The following is an 18,488-nucleotide window of genomic DNA, read 5'->3' on the forward strand; positions in this document are numbered from 1 at the left end:
CCCCTTGAATTGAATTGATGAAAGAAGACTAGTTTTCTGGATTAGGAAGGGCGTTCAACTATTACATTATTGCCCAGTAGGTGCAACATTGTAACGTTGTCGCAGTATATGAGTAGAAAAATAAAATGCAACTCACGAGCTTCCGTAGTCAACACACTGATGAAGGAAAGGTCTCCTGAAACCAGTAACGGCAACATCTCACTACATTTTAGCCAGTGAGAACTTAAATATTAATAATTGTTTCATTACATTATTAGTAGACTACACAGCAGAGCTGCCACTGGACCAAATGGCTGCGAAAATCAACGAGGCGCACGACCACATTGCCAAGGCTGAAAAATAGTAAGGAAATCTCGCTAGCTAGATGACGTTAGCTAGCTAGATTGCGTTTGAGCTATTACAGTAGGTAGTCAGCCACTATCATAGTATTGGTACTCGTGTATTGTAAAGTACCTATGTATAAAACAAATAGCATAGGAATGGTATTTTCAATTTAACAAGCTAGCTTGCCATTCTAGGTAGGAAGCCAGCTGAGCTGCACTGCAGTTAAGCCTGTCGGTATCACTTCATCAATACTAGGGCGTCCATACCTGTATTACATCCTATGGCAAATCCATATGATTGTAACTTTTTTTCAGAGGCAATGCTGCTGTAATGTTTGACACTGAATATGATTCATTTTTCCCACAGTTTAAAGACTAGCTTCATGAAATGGAAGCCTGACTATGACAGTGCTGCATCAGAGTACTCAAAAGCAGGTATTGTATCCGAGGTTCATATATTCTATGCAGCAACAATTTGGACCTGAATGTATGTCCCCTACTACAACAACATTTGATAGTCTAGTTGGGCAATAGCACACTGTCAGTAATATATTAGGCTATATTGCAGAAGTGTTGCTCAAGTTGTCTTGTGATTTGGCTTATTATAAATGCATAATGAAGCATTCCCTTCTCGCCCAGCTGTTGCCTTTAAAAATGCCAAGATGCTTGAAGAAGCGAAGGAGGCATACCTGCAAGAGGCAGAGGCACATACCAACAACAAAACGTATCCTTTCACTGCCAATGGGGAGGGAGGCTTATATATGGTTTTGCAGGTTAGTTTTGAACAAGGTAATTGTATATGTTGTATTTGAACATTGTGGCCCACAAATATCTGATAATAACATCAACGTTTTCTTTAACTCAACTCAATGTACAGACTTTTCCATGCAGCCAAGTGAGTATAAAAGATCTAGGCCTATCTTATGTAATGATATTAATAGAACCAGAATGACACTGATTTGTCTACATCTGGTTGTATTTAATGTTGCTAAGGAGATCTTTCTGTTACAGAGCACTTGAGGCAGCTGGTATGATGCTCAAGGTTAGTTTTAATGTGCTAAACATTATTGTCAATCATATATACTTGTTATCAGAGGTCGGGTGAAATTTACTGTTGCGTTTATGCCATAGTTTTTACGTTTTTGTTGCCCCCTTCTGGATTAAAGGCTTTGTTTTTAGCCAGACGCTTTTGACACATGACATGACTACGGTTTTAATATTAACTAGCTACTAACGCTAATCATTGACAGACATGTTTTTTTCTCTCCAGGACATGCAGAGGATACCAGAGGCTATCCAGTATATTGAGAGAGCAAGCATGATGTATGTAGAGAATGGCACACCAGACACTGCAGCCTTGGCCCTCGACAGAGCTGGAAAGTACGTACCGGTTGCCAATATTGATCGTCTTAGACGGTCTCTCAAAATGAATTCCCTGTCAACATTGGCATGTCACTGTAAACGTATGATGATGCTCGTTGTTATTCCTCGTTTTGATGCTTAGGGTACTTCAGTTAAAGTTGCACTTTTCTTTTTTCAGGCTAATCGAATCACAGGATCTAGCAAAAGCAGTGGATCTGTACCAGAAAGCTGCATCAGTGTTTGAGGTACTACTTGAATTTTTGATTCTAGAGAACACCAATCATTGAGTTGCTTCCAAGCCACAGCCTCAGTTCAGGGTCACATCTGCAGGAATCTCAGTCTTATTTAATTGATATTGGATATATATTAATGTGATGAAAAGTGACCAAATCAATCAAAATATTATTGATATGATGAATGTATATTTCTGCAGAATGAAGACCGTCTACGTCAAGCTGTAGAGATGCTGGGGAAAGCATCAAGACTTCTCGTCAGGCAACACAAGTAAATTCTCACCTGCTTTACAGATTGTTCTACCTTTCCTACTCATTCCCTTCCAGCTAACTGTTGTTTTTGGCCCGTCAGGCTTGATGAAGCAGCAGTGTCGATTCAGAAGGAGAAGAACATGTATAAAGAAATAGAGAATTACCCAACGTGTTTTAAGGTGTGTTTAAGGATCTTTCACTTATTTAGCCTGATAAAGACAATTGACCGTGTTCAAAACTGAGCAGACTCTGTTATTATTACCCCTGTTGTGAAGATTAAAACCAAATGGTTGCCTGTGTATTTTCTTCTTCAGAAAACCATTGCCCAAGTGCTAGTCCACCTTCACAGAAATGACTTCGTAGCAGCAGATAAATGTGTTCGAGAGAGTTACAGGTACTGACTTTACATTTGTCTAACTAAAAGGTAAATCTGAAGGTTATGAATTTTGTTATGTTTGACTAGGGATTCATAATTCTGGTAATTTACCCCAAATTCCAGAAATCCCGGGTTGAAATATTCCTGGAGTCAGGAGGTAATAAGCACGGAATCTGTGAATACTCCACCCGGGATTTCTGGAAAGATTTCTGGAAAACCTGGGAATTTTGGGAAAGTTACCGGAATTTTGCAACCCTATGCTTGACCATTCTAACCTTTTGACCCTAGTCTGCCAGGCTTCAGTGGGAGTGAGGACTGTATTGCCTTGGAGCAGCTCCTGCAGGGCTACGATGAGCAGGATGAGGACCAAGTGCACTGCGTCTGTAACTCGCCCTTATTCAAGTACATGGACAATGATGTGAGTGTTCTGCCTTGTGGCTTATACTGTATGTAACCATCATTCACTTCAAAGCATGTCATCACATCATTTGAGTATCTACTTCTCTCAATTGTATTCTGTTGTCTCCTTTGATCACATTTAAGGTCTTTAAAAGGTATGGAATAATGAGCTGTCCTTTCCTTATGAAACCTTTCTCCTAGCCACCCCATAGATGCATTTCCAGGCTAGCCTGAATAATGCAAAGTAATTTATTAATAGAAACAATAGCAGTCCAACTGCTTGCTTACCTGCGTCACCCATCTAGACCCTGCTTTCTTGTTGTTTTGTAAGATTTATTATATTTTACATTTCTTTAGAGCTATTTCTTTAACCTCTCCTGATCAATTCCAGAAAGACACACACACCGGACTCAAACTAACCAAGGTTTTTCTGATTAGTTCATTAGTTGAATCTGCTGTGCTAGTTTAGGAAGAGATCAAAAACATGGAACTGGCTTTGGGTACTCAATGAGAGGTTTAGGAAACACTTCTGAGAAACAAATACTGTAGAGACAACTTTCCATAACCTGACCACAGTGCCAATTGTCTTGCAGTATGCAAAGTTGTCCATCAGCCTGAGGGTTCCAGGGGGGGGTAAGAAGAAGGCTCCTGCTTCAGCTGCCGATGCTGGGGAAGGAGCGGAGGCAGGGGAGGCTGATGAGGATGAGTACGCTGGTGGGCTATGTTAGCCACAGAACCTGGACTTCCTGTCTGGACCAGAGCACTTCCAGTTACCTGTTAAGGATGGGTGTCGGAATCTTCCACACCCTCCCATTCTCAGCATGCCAGGGGGTCGTGAACTTTGCCTTGCCTCCCATCGCCAGATGTACAACTGTAGGCACTCTAACCATCAAGCATAACAACGAGTTATGCTCATAACAATAACATAAGCATGGTAATATAATATCACTGTGGAAAATAATCAAACACTACTTAAAGATATTATTTGTCCCTTTTGGGGTTTACTGCGATTGTAAAATAATGTATATTTTGCTACATTTGAAGTGATATAAAACATTTGATTTTGAATGTTGATCTAGGTTTGGTAATGTATTTGTTGTATTTGCCTCAATGGATCATCAAGGTGTTTTCTCATTCAATCTACAACAGTATGCAACAAGATACTCGGTGTGAAAATAATGATTTGCACGTTCACCTTACAATATCAAACTCTGTGCTTCAATGATTGATGCGTAAAGGGGTGGATGAGATGATTTCTGAATTTGTACAGTATGAAGTGTTGAAAGCAGCCATTTCAGTTACTATTGTGTGTGAAGGCACTTATAATGAATCAAATTTGTTTAGAAAATAATATTTTTGGGTAATTGGTATATTATTGTCCTTTAGTTTCTTCTAGATTGCAGAATGCCTTTCCATTTGTATTATATGTTATGCCTGTACTTTGGAACTGACTGAAAGCTAGATGATGATTTATGTTTACAACTAATCTTAAAATGTGTGTCAAGTCTTGTGGAGTATGCAGGCTTGATGTTTGTGGCATGCCCTCAGTGTTTTTACTGAATCAAGTCATGGAATGGAATAAAATGGCAGCAGGTCAGCTTTCAAACATTTGTTACATTCAGGTCACTGAACCTCGATAACGTCACAAACTAGATTCCTTACACATGAAAACAATCTATTCACTTACACATGGTGCTGCATTTTCCAATGCATAGATTTGATGGCCTTGATCACATTTTGGTTGAACATATGAACTTGTACATTTAAAATAACACTAACTTGTAATGTCAAAAACAAGGGGTTTTCAAGCAATCAAATATAACCGACACAGGTTACACACGTCAACGACAGCATCTGTATTTAGGCCCTCAATTCTTAGGTCTTTATAGGGGCGCCATCAAGATGGACATGCTCCAAAATATAGAAATATAATTCTAATCTCTATACAGTGTTCATCACATCACCCCTTTATTGTTTCTCTTTCCTAGGTGTACTACAGGTTCAAACAACCAAAAACGTAATCCCTTTCTGGTGAGATGATACACATTTCCTGAGAACGATGTCTGCCACAGCTCCCTTGATTACTCTGTAGAAACAAAATTAACGGCAACAAATTATTGTAACTTCCCACTGCAAGCAGGCGTCAATTCAACGTCTATTGCACTTTGGTTCAACGTAATTTCATTGAAATTACATGGAAACAACGTTGATTAAACCAGTGTGTGCCCAGTGGGTTGTCTTCAACCTCTCGTCGTTGTCTTGCTGGAAAAGCCAAAGCACTTCCAGGTAGGCTACTGTAAAGGGAAATATCTTGGAAAATCAAAGTGTCAAGTGTCTCTCAGTCGCTGTCCGCTTCTCTTCTCTTTTCCCTTCTCCCGTGTTAGCTCAAGAAAACATGTCTGTTCAAGTTTACAGCCAGCTATCAGTATATTGCACAACCCTTGGTTCATGTTTCCCAATAGGAAAAAGGCCAGACGTCTGGAGGCAGGCAGGACAGCTGCAGTCTGTCTCCCTGTCTGTCTGTGACATCTCAAACACACTGACTGATGGCTGCAATTCTTCAGAGTTGTACTAAACGAGTACAAACAAAAAACAGCTTCTTACAGAGGAGGCTGGTGAGGGGAGGACGGCTCATAATAATGGATGGAATGATATCTAACGCATAGAAACCAGGTGTTTGATACCACTAAATTCATTCCGTTCCAGCCATTACTATGAGCGCGCCCTCCTAATTTAAAGTGCCACCAGCCACCGCTGTTCTTCAAAGTCCCCTTTCATGTGTAGGTCATTGTTTTTCATGGCAGGCTTGATAGTGAGAGGGTCCCTTAATACCATCCCACCAAAATACAGGGAGCATAGCGAGCTAGCTACTTCCTGCTGGATTGTGCTTTTTTCATGTCTCTGCCCCCCACTAGGTGGCACTGTCATTTAGTTTTTTGGTCCCTGGTCCACTTGATCATAGTCTCTGGTGAGCGGTAGAGAAAGATGAGCTTGGCATAAAGGTCTTCCTCCAGCTCCAGCTCGCCCGTCTCTCTGACCAGGAAGATGTCGGTACACAGCTTCAGGATGCGGTCCACGGCGGGCAGCTCCTCAAACATGATGGAATGGGAGATGCCGCTAAAGAACTCGCGCACAAACTTGCCGATGACCAGCACCACCGATGCATACAGGCCCATGATCCTGCCGGTGAGAGACAAAATAACACATTATAAGCCTTGTTATAATACATTAAAAAAGGCACATACATGCTTATGACTAGTGATAAAGCAATATAAATGCACAAAACCTTTTAGAAAGCAACACCAGGGTTGTGTCCAGTAAGCACAACACAACATTTTGTGGTGGTATTGCCTGACAAACAATTCAAAAATGATTGTGTGTCTCACTGAACATGAGTTACATGACCCAAGTCAGACCGTCAGATATCCTCCACTCACCCGTATCCTGCCAGGAAGCCCAGACTGGGCGGGCTGACTTTGTCACTGAACACGTAGAGCTGGAGGCCTGCCTCTCTCTTCTTCCCCACCGCCGCACCCCTCATCTGGATCTGTCCCGCCGATGGCTGGTCTACGATCCACCACTCCTGGATCTCACCACTGCTGTTGTGGGTTCTCTCCAGGTCGAGCAGGATGTTCTTGTAGCCGTTGTCTGAAATGGAGATATCATAAACAATACATCAACGGTAATAAGAGGGCGATGCGTCAGTTCAAAACACAAGTGTTCATTTCAGGACGATGTAAATGTCTAAATGTTTCTATCCACATGAAGTCATTCCAGGTTTAAGGATTCGTGCATTACCTTTATGGAGTTGTTCTATAGGTTTGGCATTGGAGTCACTGGGAGCTCTGAGGAAGCATGGGAAGACTTGTGCTATGACCCTGGAGAGGAGGGGAGAGAAAGAGACAGGACATTTAAAGATGCAGTCCGGGATCTTAATCTCAACAAAACAGTACATATTGTACGAGTTGGATTTGTAACATATCATACAATTTGCACACACAAAAAAAATGGATGATGTAGTACACAATTCAAACTGGGACCCGTTTTGGCTCGTGATCACCACTTTCAAAACTGCTGGCTCAAATTATACAAAGTTGTGGAGCATCACTTTAATTATGAATGATTTATCAAGCATCTATAAAAGACCTTATGAAGGGGTTATGAAGGCGTAATTAAGCCTGAAAAGTCATAGTCTGTTTCCCTTAGCATAGGCTACTTACACAGCCTGGTTTCTGGTCCCATTCAGGAGATCTACTAACTCTTGTCGTGTTGTCATATCAAGGTATGCTACATGTTTATCTGTCGCAACTTCAGCTTTGGCTCCAAGACTAAGATTCCTGTTGAAGAGAGAAAAATCCTAATTACAGACAGTAGATATTTTGCAAGTCAAAAATAGTACACCACACATTCTTTCCCATACATATTACTTTGTGCACTCGTAAATGGGCAGATATCCCAACAGATATTTTACGTCTCTAAAGTACTATGTAATCTATGTGGACCTACACAACACTGTAGTTACTAAGTTATTTGACCAAGTTACAGTTCAAAACACCTTTGAGTTTCTAAGAAGTGTGTGAGTGTTGTGGCTCTATTCAGTCTGTAAAGCTGAAGCGTTACAGATTCCCCGATAGAAATGTAAAAGGTCATTTCCGATTGAGCCGACATATGCAGCGTTTACCGTGAATGGCGCCTCCGCTAAAGCGTGAACATTGCCCATAAATTTAAATCACTGTGTAAAGTCGAACTTCCATGATGCGGATTGAATAGAGGTTTGGTTCTCACTCCGATAGTAAGTGAGTATGTTTCCATACATGTGTGCATTCGAGTATTGGTTCCTCCAGGTTAGTGTTCATCAGGGCACGCAACGGAAAACAGTTGAAAGCGTTTTGCAACGCTAATGAAAATTATTATCTTATTGGACTGTTTCAGTCTGTTTTCTTCCCTTTTGGTGCCTAATGAACAGGGGCCCTGGTTCTCTTACCTCTGGATGGTCCAGGACATGGTGACAGGGAAGTATTCCTCCTTGCTGAGAACATCCATAAGGTTCTTCCTGCTGGGGGGGCTGATGGTCCACAAGGAATTGGAACTACCCTCCAGCTCCGCCACAGTCACATCCTCTGACGTGTATGCCTCCAAGAACTGCATCGCTGACTGCATGGATAGAAGTATAGAAATATTAAAACACACAATTCTTACATTTGCAAGTCCCTGGTGAGTGGGAGGAGAAAGACCTTAATTATAGTAATACACAGTAATATATTCAAACCAGAATGTAATAGTATTCAAACCTATAGCGTCAAAATATATTTGAAAAGCTTGAGAAATCTGGCCTAAAATGAAGATTCAGAAAGCAAGCTTTAAAATGGGTGGTTTTCTTACCGGAATGTAGTTGTACGAATTCATGAAGTCTGAAAAATCTGCTTTGCTGATGTCCTTCAGTTGATTTTGCTGGGCACTCATAGTGAAGATGGGCTGAAGGAAGAGATACCAACGTTAAGATACTAAAATCAGATAGTAATGTGTCAAATTCTAAAATTAACAAATGGCAATAAAGAACTGATACTGTCAACCAGGGTGTCAATTCCATTTAAATTCAGTCAATTCATTAGGTAAACAGAAATAAATGGAATTGCCCCAAACCCTGCCTTTGACACAGTTTTCATACCTGAAAGCCTCCCAGGGTGATGGTGACCGATACGTCCAGAGGTTTGTTGACCACCCCGGCCACGGACTTGACCAGCGACATGAAAAGCAGGGGGAACCAAACGATGCAGATGAGCAGCATGACGATCAAACCTCCCATCCCATACTTCACCACCTTCTTCTTCTTCTGCCCGCGAGGCTGGGGGTACCTCTGGTAAACAACACACATACAGGATTAAGCCTCTGAAAAGAACAAATTGTTCAGGGAAATAAATGATCAAGTTTAGTTACAGTTTTTATGAACATTTGCTAACATTTGGCGAACCTACATAATTGGTGCCTTTATTTTATAGTGCTTTTCAATGCAAGTAACAAAGTGCTTCACATCATAAAATAATACAATAAAATAAAAAACTCAAACCTGCTGCAACTCATTTCCACAAAGCCTCTCTGACAACATACTATCTTCTTCCCCTCTAAGCCTCATTCAGAGATGGATAGGGAGGTCCTAGAGAACTAACACAGCGGGCTGTGGTCCCTCACCTTCTCTGACATCCTCCAGCACTTGAGAACAAAGATGTGAGCGTAGATGTCCTCTACACAGATCCAGCTGGACAAGCTGAGAGTGGTGTCCGTCCACACCCAGTCCATCACCGCTCGCAGCTCTGTCAGGAACGGGACCAGGCGGAACCTGGAAATCAGGAATATTTAGGACAATGTTAGGGTAATGTTAGGACCAACAGTCAATATAGGTTGTGAACCAGCTTATGGCAGGCAGGTATTGGGAGCATGTGCCATCACTGATTAATTTTGTCTCATACCTTTTTCATAAATTCATTCAATTCTTGAATGTCTTGTGATTGTAGTTACACTAGTCTTCAGAGCACTCACCCTTGGAAGAGGAATAGGTTGAGGTAGTTGTAACTCTTGGTGAGAAAGTTGCCCAGGACACGGGTGGGGTAGCCACAACGGATCTGATAGGCCGACAGGCCAAAGTAGATGCACTTGACAAAGTACCACAGCTGGGCCACTGTGTTCTTACTGAACCGTCTGGTGTTTAAAATGGAAACAATGTTATCGATAATCTTTTGAAGTACCTTGAAAACATTCACAATTATGCGTTACTTACTAATGAAGCAACCATTTAGTAAGCAATATACAGTATTTAAAAGAAAGAGGGAGCTGGTTATGACTATATGACTAAATTACTAAATGTTAATGTTATCTCTCCACATTCATACCTTTCTGTGACTCCAGGCAGGATGAAGAACATCCAGAAGTGGATACCGAACACCAGGATGACCTGGAAGATGACTTTTCCCATGACAGTCTTGCGGAGGTAGAGGGCTCGGTCGATGATCATGGTGCCAAACTGGATCAGTACCATCACCAGGAAGGCCTCGGGAACCTGGTCCTCTGACAGGGAGGAAGTGATGTCAGCTGCGGCAGAGTGTTTCTATGAGAGACAGGAAGTCATGTTATTCATTTGGAAGGTTTTTGTTTTCTCCAATGTTTCAAGTTCAAATGTGTTCTTGGCCATTTAGGGAACATTTCAATTCATTGCACTTGGTTTCAATCACAAACACAATGAATAAGAACAGTTTATAGTAGAAAGTATTCAGACCCCTTGACCTTTTCCAAATTTTGTTAGGTTACATCCTTATTCAAAAATTGATTAAATTGTTGTTTTTCCTCATCAATCTACACACAATACCCCATAATAACAAAGCAAAAAACAGGTTTTTAGAAATTGTTGTTATCAATTTATAAAAAATAAAAACCTGAAATATTACATTTATGTAAGTATTCAGACCCTTTACTCAGTACTTTGTTGTTGCACCTTTGGCAGCAATTACAGCCTCGAGTCTTTTTGGGTATGACGCTACAAGTATGACACCTGTTTTTGCGGAGTTTCTCCCATTCTTCTCTGTAGATCCTCTCAAGCTCTGTCAGGTTGGATGGGGAGCGTTGCTGCATAGCTATTTTCAGGTCTCTCCAGAGATGTTCGATCAGGTTCATGTCCGGGCTCTGGCTGGGCCAAAAGCCACTCCTGTGTTGTCTTGGCCGTGTGCTTAGTGTCGTTGTCCTGTTGGAAGGTGAACCTTGGCCCTAGTCTGAGGTCCTGAGCGCTCTGGAGCAGGTTTTCATCAAGGATCTCTCTGTACTTTGCTACGTTCATCTTTGCCTCAATTCCTGACTAGTCTCAGTCCCTGTTGCTGAAAAACATCCCCACAGCATGATTCTGCCACCACCATGCTTCATTGTAGGGATGGTGCCAGGTTTCCTCCAGATGGCCAAAGAGCTCAATCTTGGTTTCATCAGACCAGAGAATCTGAGAGAGTCTTTAGGTACCTTTAGGAAAACTCCAAGTGGGCTGTCATGTGCCTTTTATTGAGGAGTGGCTTCTTTCTGGCCACTCTACCATAAAGGTCTGATTGGTGGAGTGCTGCAGAGATGGTTGTCCTTCTGGAAGGTTCTCCCATCTCCACAGAGGAACTCTGGAGCTCTGTAAGAGTGACCATCAGGTGGCCTCCCGGATGGCGCAGTGGTCTAAGGCACTGCATCGCAGTGCTTGCTGTGCCACCAGAGATTCTGGGTTTGAGCCCAGGGAGGTGCATGGGGCGGCGCACAATTGGCCCAGTGTCGTCCGTGTTTCGGAGGATGCGCAGCTCTCAACCTTCGCCTCTCCTGAGTCCGTACGGGAGTTGCAGCGATGAGACAAGACTATAACTACTACCAATTGGGGAGAATATAATGTGTAAAAAAAAAGAGTGACGAACAGGTTCTTGGTCACCTTCTCCCCCGATTACTTAGTTTGGCCAGGCAGCCAGCTCTAGGAAGAGGTTTGATAGTTCCAAACTTCTTCCATTTAAGAATGATGGAGGCCACTGTGTTCTTGGGGACCTTCAATGCTGCAGAAATGTTTTGGTACCATTCCCCAGAGCTGTGCCTCGACAAAATCCTGTCTCGACACTATGCGGACAATTCCTTGCACCTCATTGCTTATTTTTTTGCTCTGACATGCACTGTCAACTGTGGGACCTTATATAGACAGGTGCCTTTCCAAATCATGTCCAATCAATTGAATTTACCACAGCTGGACTGCAAACAAGTTGTAGAAACATCTTCAGGATGATCAATGGAAACAGGATGCACTTGAGATCAATTTCGAGTCTCCTAGCAAAGGGTCTAAATACTTATGTAAATAAGGTATTTGTTTTTAATTTATATTTTTTTTTTTTTAAATCTAAAAATCTGTTTTCGCTTCGTCATTATGTGGCATTGTGTATAGATTGCCGATGATTTTTTATGTATTTAATCCATTTTAGAATAAGGCAGTAACGTAACTGAATACTTTCCGAAGGCCCGGTATATATCAAACTTACCCCAAAAGCCCAGAAGCCGAAGACGATGATGATAAAGTCAACAGTGTCGGCCAGGAACATGAGCACATACACGTCTGTCACAGCACTGTACTCTGGGTGGATCAGGTTGTAGAAGAACTGACGGATGGGAATGTAGATCTCCAGAGTTCTTAACGGAGAATGAACAAAGATTTACAAAACAATTATCTGGTCACGTAAACAAGGTAAACTAAATACTTTATGAACAGACAATGTTGTTTTTATTACCAATTTAATATCCTGAAAAGTGACTGAATATTGTCAGTTAGTAGCCGAATAAAAGTGTAATATGGCACCTTCAAGTCGATATTCAAACATGACATCCAGACCACCTACTTCTTGACAATGAAGCTCTTGGCTTTGATGAGCTGCTCTCTGAGTTTGTCCAGGATCTTCTCCTTCTTGCTCCTCTGCTGGACACTCCTCACACTGTCCCCTCTCCGTAGGCTCTGCCTTGAGCTCACGCTGTCTGTGGAGTGACTAGGTTTGGTGAGGTTTGGAAGACATTGGCCTCACAAATTACATCATTAAAAGTCTAGACACTTCCCCCAAACAAGCCCAATAAGAGAGTTATTATTCAGCACTTAGGAGCCAGTGTGACCTCACCTCCTCTGGAGTGGGCAGAGCGCAGGGTGCGCTGGGAGTGGTGGGAAGCGGCGCTGGAGCTCTTGCGGCGCAGCTGGGTGGAGGTGGACAGGGAGTAGAAGCGGCGGGGGAAGCGGGCGCGTACCGATTCCAGCAGGGAGCTACTGCCCGCCGAGGCCTGCTTCTCCACACGCCTGGAGCTGGACCTCTTCTCCCTGTCAGGGTGGTGCTGCTTAGGGGTTTCTCCCCCTCCTCCCCTGGGGTCATCCTTGTCCCACAGCCCATGACACTGGAGGTTAAGAGCAAGGAATAGAATGGTTATTACACCAGTGTGCTAAATATAACCATGTATCAATACAGGTAATAAGTAACAATTAACAATGTAGTTAAAGGGGTGGTCCACTTTTTAAAAGTTGTATTTATTTTTGAAAAAAGTCAACTTCCTGAAAGGAATAACCATGTAGCTAAAGACTTAGTGGGCACCTTGAGAATAGATCTGTGGAAGAACAGAGCTAGCAGCTGAACCAGGTCATAGTGCACGTATCCCTCCTTCTTCTCCACACCGATGATGTTGGGAGGGTGGAAGGGTTTGGACATGTCCAGCTCAATGTTTTGGTTGAAGGGGAAGAAACCAAACTGGAAGAAGTACTTGATCACGATGGTGACCTGGTGGTATAGTGAGATAGGGGAAACCCTTAAAAATATATAGATGCATGACTCATAACATGTCTCTATAAACACTATTAATTGAGTACCGTGTAGTAGAATTGAGTTTATATCATAAAAGAGCATTATTTCCAGCCTGAACAATAATTGCATTTTCATAGCTGGATAAAACAAATATATTTATGAAAATGTGCAATTTATAATATTAAAGGTATTGTTCACCCTAATTCATTTGGGTGACCTATCCCTTTAATACTGCATGGGACAAGGAGTACGGGCAGATTTACATTGATAAGAACCTGACTAAGTGCTTCTGTGTTAATACCTCGGTGTAGACGATGGCGGTCATCCAGAAGCGTTTGCTGGGCCTTGGGACAGACAGCATGGCCCAGAGGAAGATGAGGATGGGCAGAATGAGCGTGGCCACGGACGCTGAGATCATGTGGTTGAGGATGATGACCAGGAAACACACCATCTCTGAGTGGGCCACCAGCATGTTGTAGAGAGCATAGAGCAGCTGGAGCAGCGCCGGCTGGTTGCCGTAGAAACGCTCAGAGTCTTCCAGCTCCTCGTCGTAGAACATCCTGATGGAGAGAGAGAAAAAGGGAGCGAGGGTCTATCAAGGTGGACTCTAAAAACCGAAATACTTTGGAATTGTCAAATAAACAAACTAATCTGAACCTCGATTTCCGGCTTTCTGATAGCCGAGCAATTAACAATATTTGGTAATGCAATTGGCAACACAAGACTAGCTGTGACTAAAAACAATACCTATTGCGTAGCAGATCGCTGGCGGTCAGCTCGTGGGTGAGCGAGGGAAACGTGGTGCTCGTGATGCCCGACAGAAAATCAGACTTCTCGTCAGGCGTCACCACAACTAGCCTGTTCTCAAGATGGGTCCTACTGGATGAGACCTGCTCGGCCTCCTCCCTGTCCAGGCCCGTGGCTCTGCTGTATGAGGGGGGGATGTCTGTGTCTGTGGGGGTGTTACCGGAGAGGTCTGCCTGGTAGAGCTGGAGCTCACTGTGGTGGGCGTAGCACGGTCCCCTCCCCCACCCTGCAGGTTCGGTCTCTAGAACCCTGTCCCGGCTGTCCCAGTCCATTCCCCTAGACCTGGAGAGAAGACTCCCCTCATGGTCAAAGTACAGCCCCATGGAGGTGGAGGTGGATGGCGTCTCGGTGTAGGAGGAGTGGGGGTCCTGGAGGTCCTGGCCTGGCTCCTCTCCTGTCTCTTTGATGGGGTTGGTGGTCCCCTGGCAGGAGCAGGTGGCTGTGCACTGGGTGTGCTCACTAGTGGGGAGAGAGAGGCAAGATAATGGAGCGGTTATGTTCTGGAACTCATCTGTGTTTACCTTGTGTAAGAGGTTTATGAATGGCCTGGATGGCCATAGAGAGGAAGTACAGTGGAAATATTTGTATGGATGTGTAGTGATAATTCAGATAGAACAGTAATACATGTATTTGCCATGATTTATCATGAAATAAATGTGGAACAAGGTATCAGCATCCACAACAGGAACTATTCATTGTATAACCTAATTTACTCAAGATAATGAAATGACACAGAAATAGTGTTTGTTCAGCGGTGAGAGGAGAGAGAGAGAGAGAGAGAGAGAGAGAGAGAGAGAGAGAGAGAGAGAGAGAGAGAGAGAGAGAGGGGTTGTGACAGACTTACACACTGGATACAAAGGCTGTCCGTCAGCACTGAATCAGGGAGTCACCATGGTAACCGCCCACAGCACTACACAATCACCCACCTCATGTCTACTCCCCCTTTTTCTCTCCTTATTCTCAATATAATCTGACACCTGCACTGACTAACAGACAATAAAGCTCTTTACAGTTTACACTACAGTCACAGATGACATGTTTGAACAGCGCTAAGAGAAAAGGGCAGCTTTAGCACTATAGTCCTGTAGCCAGGAAGTGGATTTGATGACAAGAATATGACTTGCCAACAATCTAAGCCTTGGATTCAGAGGGAGGAAGAGAGTGGTCCTGAGAAATGCTCTTCAAACAGAGATGAGGTTTACAGTGGTTTACCCATATGAGACACACTAGTACCACTAGCTTTTTGGATCAAGGTAATACATCACGGTTAGTGACACAAATGGTAAATAGGCCAACAAAAGACAAAGTGACAAAGATGCCTCAATGTCTACAGTCAGTGAAGGGGGGAAAGAGAAGCGAGTGAGATCAGGAAAGAGACAAGAAGAGATGTGGGGTGAGGGAAGAGAAGACTGACGGTTGATGGGGCAGAAGTGTAGAGTGAAGGATGAAGGGAGAGAAGTGTAGAGAGTGAGGGATGAGAGGAGAGAAGTAGAAGTTGTGTTTGTAGTTTCTTACCTGGCCTGGCTGTCTCTGCTGTCGGTTGAGGAGGTGGACTCTAGGTCTAGGCCTTCCATCTTGCAGAGTTTAGGATGGGCACGCTCGCTGGTCCTGGGCATCTGGATGCTGTCAGGACCCATATCAATGTGGTCCAGTGTGGAATGACAGGAGCAGAGCAGGGTGTTCTCTGTGTACGCACTGGAGAAACACACACAGACAGATGGAGTTTGTGGAATGGTCTAAACAGACTATGGACCATGCATAAACTCATACAGTGTGTGTGCGCCTGCACCTCTGGGTATATGTGTTTCTATCTGTGTACGCCTTCATGTCTGTGTCTGTCTGCTTGCCTGTGTGTATGTCAGGGTGCCTGTGAGTGAGTGTGAGTGAGTGAGTGTGAGTGAGTGTGTGTGAGTGTGCGTGAGTGTGTGCGTCAGGCCAGAGTCTAGACAGAGAACAGAATTCCCCGTGGGCACTAGTGCACCCAGAACAGAGCTGTGCAGTTTCAAGCTGCCAAGCTGGTTTTAAACCCTTCATAAACACTCTATCACATACCGGGAGCCTGGCACTCTTCAGTCTCAAATAAATAACAAACTATGACTAAAACAGACAATGTGTGTACCAACAAGCAGCGTGATATCAACACAACACCAAAACATAACTGAATATTGAATAATTGTTCTGTCAAATGGTAATGTAATGTAAGTGTTTATCACGTAATGGTGTCCATGCTGAGATGGGATAACTTGAGCAAGGCTTGGGTTTTATTACACATGGATGGAATGCAAATAAATCGTTCAATTATCTGTTCCACCCGCAACATTCCAATCTTTTTTCTCCCAAATTCCGTGGTATCCAATTGGTAGTTACAGTCTTGTCTCATTGCTGCATCTCCCGTACGGACTCGGGAGAGGCGAATCCCGATTGCCGATAGCATCCTCTGGATATCAATCCAGCCAAGCCGCACTGCTTCTTGACAATGCCCACTTAACCCGGAAGCCAGCCGCACCAATGTGTCGGAGGAAACACCGTGCACCTGGCGACCGTGTCAGTGTGCACTGAGCCCGGCCCGCCATAGAAGTCGCTAGTGCGCGATGAGACAAGGACATCCCTGCCGCCAAACCCTCCCCTAACCCGGACGACGCTGGGCCAATTGTGCACAGCATGACATCTTTCAAAAACAGGCAATATCTTGCACCTGATTCTAGAGTCTGTTTGGATTATATTATATAGTGTCCCTTGATGTTTTGAGTATTATAACTGAATGACAGTAAGCAGTGTGTGTTTACTATAACATCCTTGAAGTCTCAAGAAGCAGCTGAAAAACCTTGTCTGCTGATTCCTCATCCATCACCAGCTATCAAATTGAAAAGGATTCCCTCTGCTTGATGTACTTTAATGATGACAAGAGGTGAATCAATCTCATCATTTCTTATGAGTACCAATAATCAAATCAATGAGTATGAATAATCAAATCAAATGTTATTTGTCACATGCGCCAAATACAACATTACAGTGAAATGCTTACTTACAAGCCCTTAACCAACAATGCAGTTCAAGAAATAGAGTTAAGAAAATATTTACTAAATAAACAAAAGTAAAAAATGTAATAAAAAGTAACAATAATTACATAATTAAGTAGTAATATAACTGTAATAAAAAGTGTATTTTCCTCAATTCCCTTACCTGGACAGACTGTCATGAGACACCATAGGGTCTTGGCTCTCCAGATAGGCACAGCTCTGCCGCTCGGCCTTGTGGGGGATGCAGTCCTGGCACGTATCCTCCTCGGTTCTCTCCAGGCCAGACTCAATGGAGGCAGCCTTGCACATCTGCTTGCGGTAGTACACGTGGATGCTCTCCCGCGAAGGCTTGTTCCCCTGGAACATTACAACCAAGAATGGCTGTTAGAATTGTTTGCCCTACACCAACTTCATATTGCGTAGCCTGTAATAACAATGTAATAACATTGGAAATAGGCAATTCCAATGTTATTACTATGCTATTACTAGAAATAGGTACTATAAATACCATGGTTCTAAACAGTATGAAATGGTAAATAATTATGCAATGTTAAGTGGGACCAAATGGTTTTGTTACTAGGAAGAGACATTTATTCTCAGACAATCTTCAGCTGGATTCTCATTGAACTGTCCACCTGAGGTATCAGGTAATATGCCTTATAGTACAATAAGCATCACAAAATACATACTCAGAATAGTCTACACCCCCTGGCCGTGACCTTACCTTTTTGACCTCGTGAGTGAGCATGCAGCGCTCAATGCGCAGCACGGTGGAGATGTCCAGGTGTTCCTGACACATCGAATTGATCCAGGCTGTGAAACTGTCCAACATGGCCAGGAACAACACCCAGGAGAATTTAACGATGTTGAAGACTCGCTTCAGGATGTTGTCTGTGGATGAGGAGGAAGACCACACACATCTTTTAATAGCCAAATCCACATCAGTCTTTATTCTTTGTGACTTACAGTACAACTGTAACTTCATTGATGCAGAAGGCCATGTGTGATGGGTTGGGTTAACTTTTCAAACAGGGTTGGGGTCAAGGAACCTAACCCAGGAAGTAAACTGAAATTCAATTTCCAATTCCACATCCATTTCTACCTTTAGATTTTGTGGCATGGAGAAAGTTAAGATGTCAGACAGGGGAGGTGATATGAATAATACTCTGAGTAAAATAGAATGTTTTGGGATTTTCACCTTCCAGACATTATTTCCTAAAGGTCTTAATGATGAAATGCCTATATATGTTATGTTGTAAATTTGATCATGAATTATGCCCTTATGTCAGATTAGTCTGATGTTTTTCTTACACTGTACCCAATGATTTATGAAAACTTGCTTGGCAAGTTGGGGTCCTGATTGTGGTTTTACAGACGTGTTTAATACGTTT

The 18,488-nt window shown here is 43.0% G+C and overlaps 2 protein-coding genes across 3 annotated transcripts in view; one reads left to right on the forward strand and one right to left on the reverse strand.

Moving 5' to 3' along the window:
* The first annotated feature begins 134 nt into the window (after nt 1-134).
* On the forward strand, nt 135-4,551 carry LOC139367038 (gamma-soluble NSF attachment protein-like). Of its 2 annotated transcripts, XM_071104977.1 has the most exons (12): nt 136-342; nt 691-758; nt 963-1,047; nt 1,201-1,218; nt 1,335-1,365; nt 1,594-1,703; nt 1,864-1,930; nt 2,119-2,189; nt 2,271-2,349; nt 2,485-2,564; nt 2,835-2,964; nt 3,539-4,551. In XM_071104977.1, exons 1-12 carry the CDS (start codon nt 290-292, stop codon nt 3,671-3,673), a joined length of 927 nt encoding a protein of 308 aa, XP_070961078.1. In that variant the 5' UTR covers nt 136-289; the 3' UTR covers nt 3,674-4,551. The 2 variants fall into 2 exon arrangements, with proteins under 2 accessions (XP_070961079.1, XP_070961078.1); XM_071104978.1 differs by lacking the exon at nt 1,201-1,218 and having other exon boundaries at nt 135-342; nt 1,320-1,365.
* A 128-nt stretch (nt 4,552-4,679) lies between these two features.
* LOC139367035 (piezo-type mechanosensitive ion channel component 2-like) overlaps nt 4,680-18,488 on the reverse strand; it is a 137,496-nt gene continuing 123,687 nt past the window's right edge. The window contains exons 33-51 of the mRNA XM_071104971.1: nt 17,822-17,988; nt 17,261-17,454; nt 15,593-15,772; nt 14,018-14,536; nt 13,572-13,830; nt 13,064-13,246; nt 12,602-12,869; nt 12,332-12,464; nt 11,978-12,125; nt 9,833-10,047; nt 9,483-9,641; nt 9,135-9,282; nt 8,614-8,802; nt 8,328-8,420; nt 7,930-8,099; nt 7,166-7,282; nt 6,744-6,823; nt 6,383-6,593; nt 4,680-6,125 (exon numbers count right to left, since the gene is read on the reverse strand). Of these exons, the coding sequence (XP_070961072.1) occupies nt 5,870-6,125; nt 6,383-6,593; nt 6,744-6,823; nt 7,166-7,282; nt 7,930-8,099; nt 8,328-8,420; nt 8,614-8,802; nt 9,135-9,282; nt 9,483-9,641; nt 9,833-10,047; nt 11,978-12,125; nt 12,332-12,464; nt 12,602-12,869; nt 13,064-13,246; nt 13,572-13,830; nt 14,018-14,536; nt 15,593-15,772; nt 17,261-17,454; nt 17,822-17,988 (3,689 nt within the window). The 3' untranslated portion in view covers nt 4,680-5,869. The remainder of the gene's footprint in view (nt 6,126-6,382; nt 6,594-6,743; nt 6,824-7,165; nt 7,283-7,929; nt 8,100-8,327; nt 8,421-8,613; nt 8,803-9,134; nt 9,283-9,482; nt 9,642-9,832; nt 10,048-11,977; nt 12,126-12,331; nt 12,465-12,601; nt 12,870-13,063; nt 13,247-13,571; nt 13,831-14,017; nt 14,537-15,592; nt 15,773-17,260; nt 17,455-17,821; nt 17,989-18,488) is intronic.

The sequence above is a fragment of the Oncorhynchus clarkii genome, chromosome 15 (assembly GCF_045791955.1).
Source record: "Oncorhynchus clarkii lewisi isolate Uvic-CL-2024 chromosome 15, UVic_Ocla_1.0, whole genome shotgun sequence".
Lineage (NCBI taxonomy): Eukaryota > Metazoa > Chordata > Actinopteri > Salmoniformes > Salmonidae > Oncorhynchus > Oncorhynchus clarkii.